Consider the following 19,522-nt stretch of genomic DNA (forward strand, 5'->3'; position numbering starts at 1 on the left):
CAGTCACCAATTCAACCCAGGAGATGTATGGGAGATTTTGGAGCGTTTTAGAGCCCTGTCCTCCATCATCTAATACAAACAGGGACAATCTGTAGAAAGAATGGTACTCAACTCTCTAGTGCAGTTCCAGAGATTTGCCGAATCTATGCCAAGCTGTTCCATTGGCTCGTGGTGGCCTGACATCTTACTAAAACACTTTATGTTGATTTTTCCTTTCTTTTGTCAACTGTCTGTATGTCATGCCATGCACAGTTTCCAGCATCTACGTACATATTAGTGAAATTCCCATGTCAAAGAGATTAGTCTGATGTATTCTAATGATATCTAAAAAAGCTACATAGCTATATTACCTTCCTGACTACAATACTAACTGCAGAATTCAGAGTGGCTTTTGTTGGCAGTGTGGTAATGGAGTGGGTATGCGGTTTGGTTAAAGTCCTTGCTGCTCAAGGGTTTCACACCAGTGACTGAAATTATAGGTTCACACAGGGTTTTTCATAAAGATGTCAGATAATTCTTGCAACAAGGAAATGAAAGTTAAAAAAAACCAAAACACTAATTGGCTACATTATTAGGAATATCTGTACGTCTGCAAATTTGTGCAATTATCAATCAGTCAATCATGTGGCAATGCATAAAAGAGTGGTTAATAAAAGAGAGCCTCGGTTAAAGTTCACACTGAAATCAGGATGCAGAAAAAATGTGAACTTGGTGACTTTGACATTGGTTGTTGGCTGAAGACAGGTTGGTTTGAGGATTTCAAAAACTGCTGACATCCTGAAACCTGAGTATATCAGAAACTGCTGAAACATCCAATGGACAGCAGTTCTGTTGGCAGAAATGTCCTATTGATGAGACAGATCAGAGGAGAATGGCGAGATTGGTTCAAGCTGATTAAAAGGCTACCGTAAATCAAATAGCCACTCTTTACATCTGTGGTGAGCAGAAAAGCATCTCAGAATGACCGACATGTCAAACCTTGAGGAGGATGGGCTACAGCAGCAGAAGAGCACACCAGGTTCCACTCCAGCCAGCCGAGAGCAGGAATTTGAGGATACACTGGGCACAGGCTCAAGAAAATTGGACCAATCAACATGGAAAAAATGTTGCCCAGTCTGATTAATCTTGATTTTTGCTACAGTGTGCAGATGGGAAAGTTCAAATTTGGTGCCAACAGCATGAATCCATGAACCCAACCTGCCTTGCGTCAACACTTCAAGCTGGTAGTGGCGTAATGAGTTTTCTTGGCACACACCCTGGGATCTGGTTTTATGACTTAGAAGAAAATTTAGATCAGATTGATACAGAAATTCAGAAGATAATAAAGGATTATTATCTTTATATAGGTAATAATAATAAAGGATTATTATTATTATAAAAGAAACTATGGAGCACCACTGTGTATTTTCACACAGTTTCTAATATTACAATTTCTTAAATATGATCAGTGAAGTTAAACTGCAAACAATTTGGAAACATGTGGGAAACAAATGGCTTTATATTCACTGTGCTATAGTAAAAGCTTTAGGTATAATTTTCTGAGCAAATAAAGTAACATGACAGTTTTAAGGTAATCAGTGAGTTATGTACATAACTGTCAAACATTATAAATATTGAAGACAATATTTCAGAGACAAAACAAACAAATAATAATAATAATAATAATAATATGGAACATCCTACCTGGGAAGAGTGCGGAAACATCCTGAGTAAGCCTCATAATTGTAATTGATCATGTGCCAGTCAGTGTTGTACATTTTGATGCACTGCCAAAAGAACACTCATCAGTTACTACAACACCAGATGTACTCGTAAAAACATGAGTAAGGTAGGAAAGTGTGACAAAACCAATGTGCTCAGTCCAGGAATATGTATTAGTCAAGCTTTTTTAATTAAAATCAGATGTTCTTCAAATTACCTCTGTTGCAAATAGACTTTTAGCTTCTTGCTCAGCATTCTGAGGTACAGACGAGACAGTCGTTCTTCTCTGATGATCAATTCGTATTTCCTGGGAAAAAAATATATATATTAAAGTGAGTGCAGCAAGCGGGGCGGCACGGTGGTGTAGTGGTTAGCGCTGTCGCCTCACAGCAAGAAGGTCCGGGTTCGAGCCCCGTGGCCGGCGAGGGCCTTTCTGTGCGGAGTTTGCATGTTCTCCCCGTGTCCGCGTGGGTTTCCTCCGGGTGCTCCGGTTTCCCCCACAGTCCAAATACATGCAGGTTAGGTTAACTGGTGAATCTAAATTGACCGTAGGTGTGAATGTGAGTGTGAATGGTTGTCTGTGTCTATGTGTCAGCCCTGTGATGACCTGGCGACTTGTCCAGGGTGTACCCCGCCTTTCGCCCGTAGTCAGCTGGGATAGGCTCCAGCTTGCCTGCGACCCTGTAGAAGGATAAAGCGGCTAGAGATAATGAGATGAGATGAGTGCAGCAAGCATTAACTGGCTGTTTAAAAAGCATCCTGAATTTCTAACCCAAATTCAGAAGCTTATCTATGAAACATGCAGTACTGTTGTGCATCCTGATCAACAAAACATACAGAAAATCTACAAATTAAGCTATACTATTTTTAATTAAAAAAAGAAATCTTAAAGCAAAGACACAAATATAAAATTATAGATATTTGTTGATCGCGTTTCATCTATATGATAGTCAATTTTTACTTCCATTTTATTTATTGTATCTTAAAGTAAGATCTTAGGTTAAATGTACTCCTCATGGTGTCGGGTTAAATACACTCCACATTGGAAATGTGTTCTTAAAGCCGCCTGCACTGAGCTCTACTGTATCATAATAAGAGTTATTTTTGGTGGACTCACTGAGACGTCATCAGCTGGCCACAGCAGCAGGTCTCTCTGAGGATCACTGTGAATCTGTGCTTTCCTTTGGAACACCACACTTTCATAGTCTAGTGGCTCAATGATCTTTGCTTGTTCCTGCACACACACAGACACACACAAACACACAGACAGAGAAATACATATATGTTCAGTCATCAGTACAGTACCAGTCAAAAGTTTGAACACACCTTCAAATACAATGGCTTTTCTTTACTTTTATTCATTAAAAGACACTTCATGTCTTAATGATGGACTGTTGTTTCTCTTTACTTAGGTGAGTGGCTCTTGACATAAGGATAATACACAGTTGTGCAAAGATGTGAAAATTATCTTCGACTGGTGAATATATACTACAAGTGAGCAAGGCGAAAGAATGATATATTTTTCAACATGAGAAGATAAACTTCATATCTTTGCGCTACCCTGTAATGTTCTTTATATTATATGGACACAAAAGAAAAAAAAAAAAAAAAAAGAATTTTAATTTTGAACCGGTTCATCATTTTGACAACGCACATCTAGTCAGCAGGAAAACACTGGGCGTGACGTCATCAAAGTGAAATATCAGGAATTATTATACATACAGGCCACTTTTTCGATGGAATAAAAACACGTATTCTATTCCCTTCGAACAGGTTTCATTCGTTTGGTTTGATAGCATGCAATATTGTTAGCATATTGCTTATCCTACATGTATTACGCCACTCTACACAATGGAGAATGAGCATTGAATATGGTTTATGATATCGCATGGTTGTCAAGACAACATGACATCACACGTTGGAGACGTAAAACTTCTGCGCTAGCAAGCAACTGTGACAATTTGTAAACAAACATGGCGGACAGGTTTGCTTTGTTAAATACGGAAGGTTTTAAGAGAATTTTGAAAGAGAAAGATGTGCTGAACACCCGAAAGGAATGTATTATAATAATAATAATAATAATAATAATAATAATAGCAGCTGACTTTTTTTCATGGTATATCAGATATATTCCATTCAGCTAGCATGATACTGAACTCGTCTTTGACTTGTTCAATATCATGCTAGCTGAATGGAATATATCTGATATACCATGAAAAAAAGCTAGCTGCTATTATTATTATTATTATTATTATTATTATGGCACGGTCGTGTAGTGGTTAGCGCGGTCACCTCACAGCAAGAAGGTTCTGGGTTCGAGCCCCGTGGCCGGTGAGGGCCTTTCTGTGTGGAGTTTGGATGTTCTCCCCATGTCCGCGTGGGTTTCCTCCGGGTGCTCCGGTTTCCCCCACAGTCCAAAGACATGCAGGTTAGGTTAACTGGTGGCTAAGTTGACCGTAGGTGTGAATGTGAGTGTGAATGGTTGTTTGTGTCTATGTATCGGCCTTGTGATGATTTGGCGACTTGTCCAGGGTGTACCCCGCCTCTTGCCCGTAGTCAGCTGGGATAGGCTCCAGCCTGCCTGCGACCCTATAGAACAGGATAAGCGGCTAGAGATAATGGATGGATCATACATTTCTTTTGTGTGATGTTCTTTATATCATATAGACACATTCACAAACAAAAAGTACCCAAATTTATCAAAACAATTCATCAATTTCCTCGCAAGTGACATATAGAGATTTCTGTCATGGTTTTAGTTCTCAATGTCCTGGATGTAGCTTGTATGAAAAATACAAGTGGTGCATTTCCCAGTAAAACACTCGTGTCTATACATTATGGATTGCTACAGTTGTGGAATAGGGCTATTTACTGTATTTTTATTATTTACTATTTACTGTTTGATCTCAAACGCATAAAGAAGGCAAGAAATTGCACTAATTAACTTTTGACAAGACACCTGTTAATTGAAAAGCATTCCAGGTGACTACTGTACCTCATGAAGCTGGTTAAGATAATGCCAATAGTGTGCAAAGCATCATTAAGGTAAATGCTGGCTACTGTGAAGAATCTAAAATATGAAACGTATTTTGTTTTTAATTCTTTTTTGTTTACCACATAATTCCAGATATGCTCCATATGTTATTTCATAGTTTTGATGTCTTCAGTATTGTTCTACAATGTAGAAAATAGTCACAATACAGAAAAACCTACGAAAAAAACATATATAATTTTTACATATATATACAGTATATACACACTCAAACTATAGGATATGTTACCATAACACTCGACTCAACCAAAATTGAACCAAAGTTCACTTCCTTCAAGGTCTTAAATGCAGAAAACAGAATCATCTGACATAATAGTTCCCTTTCAGGCCTGTGCTAACATATTGCGACAATAACGTCTCCAAAAACATGTGACACTATTTTGGGTGAAGGGATTTCAAACTATAAAAATCCTCAAAACTCTGTTTTACTCTCCTTTGCCTGTATATTTGACACTTTAACACTTAACACATGTTAATACTTACTTACGGATATCCTTCATACCTGCATAAGCTACACTTATATGGCCAAAAGTATGTGGACACCTGACCATCACATCCATGCGGTTGTTCCGCAAACTGCTGCCACAAAGCTGGAAGCACATAATTGTGTAGAATATTTTTGTATGTTGTAGCAATACAGTTTCACTTCACTGGAACTAAGGGGCCCAAACATGTTCCAGCATGACAATGCCACTGTGTACAAAGCAAGATCCATGAAGACATTGTTTGCCAAGGTTCAAGTGGAAGAACTCCATGATCTGAACCCCACTGAACACCTTTGGGATGAATTGGAACATTAGCAACAGATCCTTTAAGTTGCAAGGTGGGGCCTACATGGATCAGATTTGTTTGTCCAGCACATCCCACAAATGCACAATCGATTTGAGATCTGGAGAACATAAAGACCAGGTCAGCACCTTGAACTCTGTCATTTCTTCAATAAATTCCTGAACAGTTGTTGCAATGTGACAGGGCACATTATCCTGCTGAAAGAAGCTACTGCTATTAGGGAATACCGTTGCCATTAAGGGGTGTTCTTGGTCTGCAACAACGTTTAGATATGTGGTACATGTCAAAATAACAGCCACATGAAGAAAGGACCCAAGGTTCCCAGTAGAACATTGCCCAGAGCATCATACTGCCTCCACTGGCTTGCCTTCTTTCCATAGTGCATCCTGGTGCCATCTCTTTCCTAGGCAAGTGACACACATGCAGCCAGCCATCCACATGATGTAAACATGATTCATCAGACCAGGCCACCTTCTTCCATTGTGTTATGGTCCTATTCTGATGCTCACATGCCTATTGTAGGCACTTTCAGTAGTGGACAAGGCTCAGCATGGGCAGTCTGACCAGTCTGCAGCTACGAAGTCCCAGCAAGCTGTGATGCACTGTGTGTTCTGACACCTTTCTATCATAGCCAGCATTAACTTTTTCAGCAATTTGTGCTACAATTGCTCTTCTGTGGGATCAGACCAAACAGGCTAGCATTTACTCCCCACATGCATCAATGGGTGCCCATGACCCTGTCACCAGTTTACCAGTTGTCCTTCCTTGGAAAACTTTTGGTAGATACTGAATCTACTGAATCCTGGGAACACCCCACAAGACCTGCTGTTTTGGAGATGCTCAGACCCAGTCATCTAGTCATCACAGTTTTACCCTTGTGAAAGTCACTCAGATCCTTACACTTGCCCATTTTTCCTGCTTCCAACACATCACCTTCAAGAACTGACTGTTCTCTTGCTGCCTAATCTATCCCACCCCTTGACAGGTGCCACTGTAATGAGATAATCAGTGTTATTCACTTCACCTCTCAGTGGTTTTAAATGTTATGGCTGATTACACCAACTGAATTGTAAATTGTAGCTCAGTGTACTTCTTATATGCTATTCTGAGATGCCAAAAAGATAAAATCTCGCTCTAACTTATAAACATATAACATTAATTATATTGTGATTACAATTGCCTTATAAATACTCAAATTAAACCAACTTAAGGACCAGTGAAACTATACATAACATACAGAACTATGTAGTGGATTAAAGGGAAAACCTGACATGGAGATAAAATAACAAGTGAAGCTGCTTCCAGAAACATGTATCATATGATACAATTAAGTGTTTATTATTATAACCCCAAATTAAAAAAAAAAAAAAGTGGGACGGTACAGAAAATTCAAATAAAAAAGAAAACAGTGACTTAAACATTTACTTTGACTTGTACAGTGGTGCTTGAAAGTTTTTGTGAACCCTTTAGAATTGTCTATATTTCTGCATAAATATGAGCTAAAACATCATCAGATTTTCACACAAGTCCTAAAAGTAGATCAAGAGAACCCAGTTAAACAAATGAAACAAAAATATTATACTTGGTCATTTATTTATTGAGGAAAATGATCCAATATTACATATCTGTGAGTGGCAAAAGTATGTGAACCTTTGCTTTCAGTATCTGGTGTGACCCCCTTGTGCAACAATAACTGCAACTAAACGTTTCCGGTAACTGTTGATCAGTCCTGCACACCGGCTTGGAGGACTATTAGCCCATTCCTCCGTACAGAACAGCTTCAACTCTGGGATGTTGGTGGGTTTCCTCACATGAACTGCTCGCTTCAGGTCCTTCCACAACATTTCGATTGGATTAAGGTCAGGACTTTGACTTGGCCATTCCAAAACATTAACTTTATTCTTCTTTAACCATTCTTTGGTAGAACGACTTGTGTGCTTAGGGCCGTTGTCTTGCTGCATGACCACCACCTCTTGAGATTCAGTTCATGGACAGATGTCCTGACATTTTCCTTTAGAATTTGCTGGTATAATTCAGAATTCATTGTTCCATCAATGATGGCAAGCCATCCTGGCCCAGATGCAGCAAAACAGGCCCAAACCATGATACTACCACCACCATGTTTCACAGATGGGATAAGGTTCTTATGCTGGAATGCAGTGTTTTCCTTTCTCCAAACATCTCATCTCATCTCATCATCTCTAGCCGCTTTATCCTGTTCTACAGGGTCACAGGCAAGCTGGAGCCTATCCCAGCTGACTACGGGCGAGAGGCGGGGTACACCCTGGACAAGTCGCCAGGTCATCACAGGGCTGACACATAGACACAGTCAACCATTCACACTCACATTCACACCTACGCTCAATTTAGAGTCACCAGTTAACCTAACCTGCATGTCTTTGGACTGTGGGGGAAACCGGAGCACCCGGAGGAAACCCATGCGGACACGGGGAGAACATGCAAACTCCGCACAGAAAGGCCCTCGCCAGCCACGGGGCTCGAACCCGGACCTTCTTGCTGTGAGGCGAAAGCGCTAACCACTGCACCACCGTGTCACCCTTCTCCAAACATAACGCTTCTCATTTAAACCAAAAAGTTCTATTTTGGTCTCATCCGTCCACAAAACATTTTTCCAATAGCCTTCTGGCTTGTCCACGTGATCTTTAGCAAACTGCAGACGAGCAGCAATGTTCTTTTTGGAGAGCACTGACTTTCTCCTTGCAGCCCTGCCATGCACACCATTGTTGTTCAGTGTTCTCCTGATGGTGCACTCATGAACATTAGCCAATGTGAGAGAGGCCTTCGGTTGCTTAGAAGTTACCCTGGGGTCCTTTGTGACCTCGCCGACTATTACACGCCTTGCTCTTGGAGTGATCTTTGTTGGTCGACCTCTCCTGGGGAGGGTAACAATGGTCTTGAATTTCCTCCATTTGTACACAATCTGTGACTGTGGATTGGTGGAATCCAAACTCTTTAGAGATGGTTTTGTAACCTTTTCCAGCCTGATGAGCATCAACAATGCTTTTTCTGAGGTCCTCAGAAATCTCCTTTGTTCGTGCCATGATACACTTCCACAAACATGTGTTGTGAAGATCAGACTTTGATAGATCCCTGTTCTTTAAATAAAACAGGGTGCCCACTCACACCTGATTGTCATCCCATTGATTGAAAACACCTGACTAATTTCACCTTCAAATTAACTGCTAATCCTAGAGGTTCACATACTTTTGCCACTCACAGATGTGTAATATTGGATCATTTTCCTCAATAAATAAATGACCAAGTATAATATTTTTGTCTCATTTGTTTAACTGGGTTCTCTTGATCTACTTTTAGGACTTGTGTAAAAATCTGATGTTTTAGGTCATATTTATGCACAAATATAGACAATTCTAAAGGGTTAACAAACTTTCAAGCACCACTGTATTTCACTGCAGACAGTACAGTATGAATCCAAGATATTTCATGCTTTGTCTGGTCAACCTCATTTCATTTGTTAATATACATCCATTCTTGCGTTTCAGGCCTGCAACACATTCCAAAAAAGTTGGAACAGGTAATTTAGGGCGAGTAATGAGATAAAGCAACTAATTAATGATATGATTTGAAACAGGTAATGTCAACAGGTGACTGTATTCATGATTTCGTACAAAATCAGTATCCAGGAAAGGCCTAGTCTTTGAAGAACGAAGATGGGCCAATGATCTCCAATTTGTCAACAAATGCATGCGAAAATCATTGAAAAGTTTAAAAACAATTTTCCTCAAAAAAACCACAAGAAGGGATTTGGATATTTCACCCTCTATGGTGCATAATACCATTAAATGATTCAAGGAATCTGAAGGTACGTAAAAGGACAAGGGCACAAGCCTAAGCTGAACACCCGTTAGCGCTGATCCCTCAGATGGCACTACATCAAGAACAGTCATTCATCTACAGCTGATATAACCACATGGGCTCAGGATTACTTTGGCAAACCTTCGTCAAGCACTACAATATGGAGTTATATCCACAAATGCCAATTACAACTTTACTGTGCAAAAAGGAAGCCTGATGTTAACTGTGTCCAGAAGCACCGTCGACTTCTCTGTTTCAGAGGCATCTGGGATGGACCATCACACAGTGGAAACATGTATTGTGGTCAGACAAATCAATATCCCAGGTCTTTTTGGAAGAAATGGACGCTGTGCACTCTTGACCAAAGACAAAAAGGACCAACCAGACTGTTACCAGCAAAAGGTCCAAAAGCCAGGGTTTGTCATGGTATGGGGTTTGTGTCAGTGCTCTTGGCAAAGGTAACTTACACTACTGTGATGGCAGCATTAATGCAGAAAAGTACATTGAGGTTTTGGAGCAACATATACTGCTTTCAAGACGACATCTTTTCCAGGGAGATTTCCACAAGACAATGCAAAACCACATTCTGCACACATTACAAAAGCACGGCTGTGGAAGAAGAGGGTGTCTATCCCTATACAGCACATTTGGAATATGCATTTCATTTGGGGGTTTTACAGTAGTTTGCTACACATGGCCTCTTGCCTGTTTACAGTCAGCTCTGTGCGTTGTACACAAACCAACCAGACAATCGGAGTATGCACGGCTGCATGCAAATGGGAATATTAGTTAAATGTTCGTTTTCATTAGCCATGTAAACAGTTTATTAGGAGTATTGTCTTTCAGAATAAGGACAAAAACCAGAACATTTTGTGCATGTAAACATAGTGAATGTCCACGTTTTGTCATTCTAAAAGAATATTTAAAGCAAAATGTTAATTAACTTGTGTTAAAATCGTTTAATAGAACATATTTTTGGAAATTCCTTTTATCTGTGGATATGTGATTGTGTGATCAGAGTACCAATGAGAACATAGTAGTGCTTAGAACTTAGAAAGCCTCTTAATATGACACTGTTATGACCTCAATCTACCGATCAGTGGAGGTTGTCTGGCAGCAGAAAGTACGATTAATATCAAGCTGGGTATAACAACCTTGAAAAGGTTGTTATACTTGAAATAGAATTGTAAACCTCATGCCTAAAATGTAAATGTGCTCATTTATATTTTGCAGGAAGTGAGAAAGGAAGCCATAAGATGTTAATGAGTGATGTTCTGCTTTCTCTGGTATTTCAGCTCCAAACCTGACTAATCAGTGTTTGGCCCCAAAGCTGAGCAGAAATAATAAGAAGTGCTAAGTTCAGCACTATTTTAACTTGAGTCAGTGTCTTTTACAATATGCTCATTGCTTCTGCAGCTGAGTTTCAACAGGATTTGCTGTAGGTGTGAATGTGAGTGTGAATGGTTGTCTGTGTCTATGTGTCAGCCCTGTGATGACCTGGCGACTTGTCCAGGGTGTACCCCGCCTTTCGCCCGTAGTCAGCTGGGATAGGCTCCAGCTTGCTGTAGAAGGATAAAGCGGCTACAGATAATGAGATGAGATGAGAAGTATTGTAAGAATCCTTTGGAACTACTTCATCAATAGAATCATACCCAGGGTTCCTGCTGAACATAATCCATCAGTGACAAAGAGAAAATTACTAGCAGTCATCACAGTGACGAATGGATTTATCATCATTATCATTATCACAAGTCATTTTTTCTAGAAATCCGGGCGGCACGGTGGTGTAGTGGTTAGCGCTGTCGCCTCACAGCAAGAAGGTCCTGGGTTCGGGCCCCGGGGCCGGCGAGGGCCTTTCTGTGTGGAGTTTGCATGTTCTCCCCGTGTCCGCGTGGGTTTCCTCCGGGTGCTCCGGTTTCCCCCACAGTCCAAAGACATGCAGGTTAGGTTAACTGGTGACTCTAAATTGACCGTAGGTGTGAATGTGAGTGTGAATGGTTGTCTGTGTCTATGTGTCAGCCCTGTGATGACCTGGCGACTTGTCCAGGGTGTACCCCGCCTTTCGCCCGTAGTCAGCTGGGATAGGCTCCAGCTTGCCTGTGACCCTGTAGAAGGATAAAGCGGCTAGAGATAACGAGATGAGAATTTTTTCTAGAAATCCCTCCACAAATCCCTCCGTTTCCGAAATCCAGCCCCAGTGAAGAGACCGTGGGAAGCCAGAGTGTAAACTATGAGCATGTGCTTGTGACCAATAAAAATCCACTACACATAATGGATTTTTTATTATAGTCAGGCTGTAATATTATAGTCAGGCTGTCTGTTGTTGCCCAAATGAGGATGGGTTCCCTTTTGAGTCTGGTTCCTCTCGAGGTTTCTTCCTCATGTCGTCTGAGGGAGTTTTTCCTTGCCACCGTCGCCACAGGCTTGCTCATTGGGGATAGATTAGGGATAAAATTAGCTCATGTTTTAAGTCGTTCAAATTCTGTAAAGCTGCTTTGCGACAATGTTTATTGTTAAAAGCGCTGTACAAATAAACTTGATTTGATTTGATTTGATTTGATAATGGCAAAATGAGCGACAAGCTTTTGACCAATCGCAACGCGTCTTAATCGGCCTGGTGTGGTGGTGTAATTATCTCTGCATGAACCAAACAATGGCGCAGTCCAAACTGAGGAAGTTTTTTGGGCGAGCTTCTTCAAGCACTGAAGAAGATTTAAGGGCCAAAACAGCCATGGGGGAGGCACACTCTGAGCCCCTACCATCCCCGAGCACATCAGACAGTGTCAGTAATACAGGGTTCGGTGGGGGATGCCAAAGTGCAAGTGCTGTCAGCCGGCAAGCGACTGAAGGGAGCTCCGTTTCAGGCGGCATGGTGTGTTGAGTCCCTGTGGCGAACGCTGTGGTGTCGTTAGGCCCCATGTCGTTAGGGGGTATTTTCACTCTCAAAAGTAGTAAGAGATTAATAGAAAACAAAACAACTGACTTGGATGTCATCTGGGATTTTGAATGTTGTACTATAAAAACATAACTTAGAATCAGTGTCTTTGTGGTCCTAAAGGAGAGACATGTCTCATCTCATTATCTCTAGCCGCTTTATCCTGTTCTACAGGGTCACAGGCAAGCTGGAGCCTATCCCAGCTGACTACGGGCGAAAGGCGGGGTACACCCTGGACAAGTCGCCAGGTCATCACAGGGCTGACACATAGACACAGACAACCATTCACACTCACATTCACACCTACGCTCAATTTAGAGTCACCAGTTAACCTAACCTGCATGTCTTTGGACTGTGGGGGAAACCGGAGCACCCGGAGGAAACCCACGCGGACACAGGGAGAACATGCAAACTCCGCACAGAAAGGCCCTCGAACCCGGACCTTCTTGCTATGAGGCGACAGCCACCGCTCGAAACTAACGGTGTCCCGATGTCCCGGGGACCATAAAAAATGTCATCGGGACACAAAATTATCATATCTGGGACAATCCCGGGACAATGGAAAAAAATAGATCTAGAAAAAAAGTTCTACATTAATATTATTTACAAAGCCGTAACACATACGTAGACATTCACCTAATTTGTCAATTTTAATTTTAAAACGTTAACAGCGAAAAATACATAGTAGCTACACTTTCGATGCACCTGCTTCCATAGGCTACAGAGCAGCGCATTCTGTTCTAGAATCTTCGGCCGGAGTCCGCATTATATGGACTTGGAATGGAATTGCTACCGCACACGCTGCGCCGACTCTTGCCAGAACAAAAATGCTGAAGTGGTTGAAGCGGACCGACCGCGGGGAAGAAACTGAAAGCCCAGACATAACGTCTCCGGGACCTTCAGGATCCAAAGTGTCATCGCCTGGTCTGCAGGCAACGCTAGCAACTGAATGAACTGAATGAACACTGTTAGACACGTTATAGAATACAACAGGAATGATGTGGATGATATTGACGGAAGATACCGTTCAACAGAATAAGTGAGTTTTCTTGGTGTCTTTCTAGTTCAGAAAGTTTAGTCAGTCAGCAGCACAACTAGGCTCGGACCTGCCACTATGTTGATGTTGCTAACATTTGCACCCACGTTTCGGCAGCGAAAGTTCATAAAATGGATAATGGAAAGTTCATAAAAATAGATAACGGAAAGTTCACAAAAATAGATAACGGAAAGTTCATAAAAATAGATAACGGTAATGGATAACGGAAAGTTCATAAAAATGGGTAACGGAAAGTTCATAAAAATGGATAACGGTCTCATCTCATTATCTGTAGCCGCTTTATCCTGTTCTACAGGGTCGCAGGCAAGCTGGAGCCTATCCCAGCTGACTACGGGCGAAAGGCGGGGTACACCCTGGACAAGTCGCCAGGTCATCACAGGGCTATGGATAACGGTAATGGTGAAAATTATAAGTTGGCCTTATATATGCCAACAGATATTCAAGGTATAAGTAGATGAAATGAACATAAAAGGGGTCTTATTTTCAGCTAAAGTGTACTGCAGATGTAGGGAGTTGAAACATTTTCTGAATGAGCTAGTTGGCCCCTTTAAATAAACGGGTATCTATTTATACAGTGAGATCGCCAAAGTTTAATAAACTGAAAATGCAATAACTAATTTTGAAGTAGATGATGTATAGGACATGTGTCGCTTGTGTCTTGTGACTTATTGTAAAAATGATATAAAGGGTTCAAAATCGCATAGTTACAAATAGTAGTAACTTCATATGATAATATTAACCACTGGTTATTTCAGAGAGGAAAAAAATGGGGACACTATTGCTTCCATTCGGGACAATACAACACAGAATTCGGGACCACTGGGGGACACAAAGAAAAAAAGTTAATTTCGAGCCCTGGCGACAGCGCTAACCACTGCACCACCGTGCCGCTGGAGAGATATGTGAGTGAGAAATTATATTTTATTAACCTGATAATTAATTTTACCAGCTAATGATATTTAAGTAAATTGACACATGCCTGGCGGCACGGTGGTGTAGTGGTTAGCGCTGTCGCCTCACAGCAAGAAGGTCCTGGGTTCGAGCCCCGGGGCCGGCGAGGGCCTTTCTGTGTGGAGTTTGCATGTTCTCCCCGTGTCCGCGTGGGTTTCCTCCGGGTGCTCCGGTTTCCCCCACAGTCCAAAGACATGCAGGTTAGGTTAACTGGTGACTCTAAATTGACCGTAGGTGTGAATGTGAGTGTGAATGGTTGTTTGTGTCTATGTGTCAGCCCTGTGATGACCTGGCGACTTGTCCAGGGTGTACCCCGCCTTTCGCCCGTAGTCAGCTGGGATAGGCTCCAGCTTGCCTGCGACCCTGTAGAAGGATAAAGCGGCTAGAGATAATGAATGAATGAATGAATGAATGACACATGCCTCGGTTTCCTGAGCCATTATGGGTGTTGGTGATAATAATAATGAAACAGAAACGAACAACATAAATTTAAAAAGATCAGTGCAAAAATCACTAATAAAGATGTCATAACCTTTGAATGTGTGTGGGTGATAATATCTTGTAAAATTAGATACTTTTGCAAGGCATTGTATTCATCCCCTTTAGTGTTTGTCCTGTTTTGTCGCATTACAAGCTGGAATTAAATGGATTTTTTTGGGGTTAGCACAATTTGAATTACACAACATGCCTACCACTTTAAAGGTGCTAATTGTTGTTTTATTGTGACACAAACAATAATTAAGATGAAAAAACAGAAATCTGGAGTGTGCATAGGTATTCACCCCCCTCAAAGTTAATACTTTGTAGAGCCACCTTTTGCTGCAATTACAGAGCAAGTCTCTTGGGGTATGTCTCTATTAGTTTAGCACATCTAGCCACTGGGATTTTTGCCCATTCCTCAAGGCAAAACTGCTCCAACTCCTTCAAGTTAGATGAGTTGCGTTGGTGTACAGCAATCTTCAAGTTATGCCACAGATTCTCAGTTGGATTGAGGTCTGGGCTTTGATTAGGCCATTCCAAGACATTTAAATGTTTCCCTTTAAACCACTCCAGTGTCACTTTAGCAGTATGTTTAGGGTTATTGTCCTGCTGGAATGTGAACCTTCATCCCAGTCTCAAACCTCTGGCTGACTCAAACAGGTTTTCCTCCAGGAGTTGCCCTGCATTTAGTGCCATCCATCTTTCCTTCAGTCCTGACCAGCTTTCCTGTCCCTGCAGATGAAAAACATCCCCACAGCATGACGCTGCCACCACCATGCTTCACTGTAGGAATGGTGTTCTCAGGGTGTTGGGTTTGCGCCACACATGGCGTTTCCCATGATGGCCAAAAAGTTCAATTTTTGTCTCATTTGACCAGATAATCATCTTCCATGTGTTTGGGGCGTCTGCCACATGCTGTTGAGCAAACTCCAAACATGTTTTCTTCAGCAATGGCTTTTTTCTGGCTACTCTTCCATAAAGCCCCACTCTGTGGAGTGTACAGCTTAAAGTGGTCCTATGGACAGATACTCCCATCTCCGCTGTGGATCTTTGCAGCTCCTTCAGTGTTATCTTTGGTGTCTTTGTTGCATCTCTGATTAATGCCCTCCTTGCCCGGTCTGTGAGTTCTGGTGGGCGGCCTTCTCTTGTCAGGTTTGTAGTGGTGCCATATTCTTTCCATTTTGCTATAATGGATTTAATGGTGCTCCCTGGGATATTTAAAGTTTGGATATTTTTTTTATAATCCAACCCTGATCTATACTTCTCCACAACTTTATCTCTGACCTGTTTGGAGGCTGCTTGGTTTTCATGTTGCTTGCTTAGTAGTGTAGCAGAGTCAGGGTCCTTCCAGAACAGGGTGATTTTAGACAGACATCATGTGACAGATCATGTGACACTTTGATTGCACACAGGTGGATCTTAATCAACTATTTATGTGACTTATGAAGTGAATTGTTTGGACCAGCTCTTATTTAGGGGTTTCATACGAAAGGGGGTGAATACCTATACACACTCCAGATTTCTGTTTTTTCATCTTAATTATTGTTTGTGTCACAATAAAACAACAATTAGCACCTTTAAATTGGTAGGCATGTTGTGTAAATCAAATGATGCTGACCCTCCAAAAATCTATTTTAATTCCAGCTTGTAATGCGACAAAACAGGACAAACACCAAGGGGGATGAATACTTTTGCACGGCACTGTACAACCTCCCCAACCTATTGATGCCAATCTTCCTTACAAACTACAAGTCCCAGGAAAACCTGACTGAGCCCATGGTCTTTTCAGGAGCTGGAACAGAAACGGCCCTGGACTAATTTACGGATGATGAAAAACGCGGTGTCATTCTGTGTTGGTTCACAAATCGACGGAAAATTCGGATTCCCTTACTGTTGGTTGGTCCAAGATTCTTCTTGACTCTGTTCAACTGTAAATCATGTTTTCTATTGAAATAAAGAGAGTCTTAATATCTCTTTTGAATAATCCCATGCTAAAATAAGCTGAAGTAAGCTCAAACTAAAGAGGTTTATTTTAGCTTGATGGTGCACAGGGCGCTCAAAATCAGGTCTTTCTTATTACAGGCTGGAGCGGAGCCCAAAATTTATGCATAATGGAGAAGCCTGTATCTGTATAAATATTTGAATTGTGGCAGTTTGGTTGGTATAAATCTGTATTAAATCCACTTTGATATGTTGGTAACTAAGAAAAAATACAGACTAAGTGAAGAAAAAGTGAAGAATACTTATTTGACCTGATTTTTCAGGGGAAAAAAGTGGAATGTTTTTCAAAACCCAGGGGGAACACTTCATAGATATATCATACCAGTGCATGCTGATTTTCTATGTGAATCATATAATAATATAAAAAGGAGCTGGATGTCACTTGAAAGCAACTAAACAAATTTATAGCCACTTCGCAACATCTGCATATCCGCAAGCTTAACAGTGTCTTGACACACGACAGGAAATGTGCATGGAGAGTTCTAAAACCACAATCCAAGCTTCCAGCAACTGGTTGAATTACAGCATCTTACTACCTTCTGGCTGCACTGTTGAACCCTTTCGGTTCTACCCCAAACAAACTTTCATCACTGTATTCTGAACAGGAACTGTTTCATTATAAACCATCCACTCATCCTCTATGGGAGAAAGCTTTACACTGGCCTGAGATTAGCCAAAGTGGACATCCCGACTCCAACACCTTTCACTTTTTATTGCTACTGTATAACATAAAGAGGCAAAGTATAATAGACAAGCTACAGAGCATCAAACCACAAACAGGAGGGAAAAGGAAGTGTTAGCTAGCAACAGACCACTTTGTAGTTGCAGGGCGTTGGCGTTTGGGTTAGCTATGCTGAAGTTCTTACTTCCGTATCCGCAGCAAGGGGCTACGCTGAAATATTCATAACCAACGTTTATTAAAAAAAAAAAATCTCTGTTGCAGAAATTTCAACAAGAATGGTGACATATCCAAACTGAGCTCTGTCCGAATTGCTTTTCCAGATAATTTTCACTTAGATTAATACGAATGTAAAAGGCAGCTGTTGGCCTCTATGTACAAACACGATACCCTAAACCCATCATGGCCTTCTTCTGAACCTAAAGTGCGTGTGCTACTCGTTTTCATTTCACTCTGTATAATTAAATCTGTCGGTCTAAATGTTTTTCAGTTCCAGAAATGGCTCCAAACTGAAAGCATAATATATTAAGGTACAAAGATCTTGCTAGTTAATGTTTACAAATTATATTAACCATGTTCATTTGAACAAAATGATCAGTCAGCTACATTTTGAACTCAACACGCTGGAGACACTTGACACCAGGCGTAGACCCGACATAACTGAGCTGCTTTTGTAATCCCAAGACACACCATGACAACCTGGCTTACTGCAGGATCAGCGTGAAGTCACAACAAAAATGGTGATGAAGTGACGGTGAAGAGGACTGGCACTGATTCAATGGCAGGTCAAAAAAAAAAGCAAGAAGGCACAGAAAGCACAACTGCAAACCTCGAACGAAGGGATCGTCTCAGCACCATTACATCCTCAACAGAGTACCGCCTGACGACCGTTTGCTTCCCAAACAGGACGGACTGCAGCCAATCAAAACTTGTATACAGACTGCAGCCATTTTTTTTTCCTGCAGAAACATTATCAGCCAACATCTTACTCCACACACACCTTCCTGCTGCTTCAGCCCGAGTGCATGTCCATTCATCCTCTCTGAACAAGGACACAGCTTACAGGACATTATTCGAGCAATCGTATCCCAAGGACATACATAAACCCAAATACAGTAAGAAGTACAATGAGACTGAATAAGCACATGGCCCTTTTTTTTTCTGAACACAAAGGAGAAATCCATGCTCCATGTGGTCTGTCCATCAGAGTCGTGGTGTAGTTATTATATTACTGGATCAGGGGAATAGAAAAGGGTCACTCAGGTTAAACATGACCCCCCCCCCCAAAAAAAAAAAAAACATCTGCATCTGAAGCAGTGAAACACATAAATCATGCTTTACACCAAGTAAGAGCTTTTGTTCAGTGTGACATCAGCAGCATCAGTTCAGAGGAACCGCCGGGTGGAGAACTGGAAACTGTTTCAGGTTTGTCTGATATTATACGAGGAAATAACTGCGATATGCATTTCTGTATGTATGAGACTCACCGCACACTGTTCCGTTAGAGTAAATATAAACTAGGGGATACGAACCACAGCAACTGACGTCTTGACAGCCTCCGACACGCTCTGCCTGAGTTCCGCCGCTGTCCCGGGTTTGCTCAGCCTCTTGGTGAATTTCCGCACTTCCGACATGCTTTTGGATTTTATACGTTTAACACTTCCATCAGCTTTCCCTGTGAAATCCGAGACATTACCTTAAATCCAGGTGTGGTAAAGGCAGACAGATGTCGCGCGGCCGAAGACGTAAGCTGCACAGCGGCGCTGGACCGCCCACACACGGGTTGCCAGATAGGCAAGGCAAGTTCATTTCACAGTGGCAGTTCAATGTGCTTTACAGAGGTAAAGGCAAAACAGTAAACAATAAAAAATAAAATAAAAGAGGAAGAAGAGAGAAAAAAATAATAAGAATTAAACAATAGTAGAAATAAAGTTCAGTAAAAAAAAAAACAGCAGAATAAAATAGAATAAAAGTTAAGTAAAGTTTAAAACATGCAAAGACTGTAAAAGTGTAGTGTACACTACCGTTCAAAAGTTTGGG

General features: G+C 41.3%; 1 protein-coding gene across 2 annotated transcripts in view; it reads right to left on the reverse strand.

Annotated features, from left to right (window-relative positions):
- The window catches only part of dock11 (dedicator of cytokinesis 11), a 219,956-nt gene extending 200,701 nt beyond the window's left edge, over window positions 1-19,255 (reverse strand). For both annotated transcript variants that reach the window (XM_060934270.1, XM_060934261.1), the window contains exons 1-4: window positions 19,015-19,255; window positions 2,819-2,935; window positions 1,919-2,008; window positions 1,684-1,766 (exon numbers count right to left, since the gene is read on the reverse strand). In XM_060934270.1, the coding sequence (XP_060790253.1) occupies window positions 1,684-1,766; window positions 1,919-2,008; window positions 2,819-2,935; window positions 19,015-19,116 (392 nt within the window). In that variant the 5' untranslated portion in view covers window positions 19,117-19,255. The remainder of the gene's footprint in view (window positions 1-1,683; window positions 1,767-1,918; window positions 2,009-2,818; window positions 2,936-19,014) is intronic.
- Window positions 19,256-19,522: the final 267 nt, after the last annotated feature.

This window comes from Neoarius graeffei, chromosome 1 (assembly GCF_027579695.1).
Source record: "Neoarius graeffei isolate fNeoGra1 chromosome 1, fNeoGra1.pri, whole genome shotgun sequence".
Taxonomy (NCBI): Eukaryota; Metazoa; Chordata; class Actinopteri; order Siluriformes; family Ariidae; genus Neoarius; species Neoarius graeffei.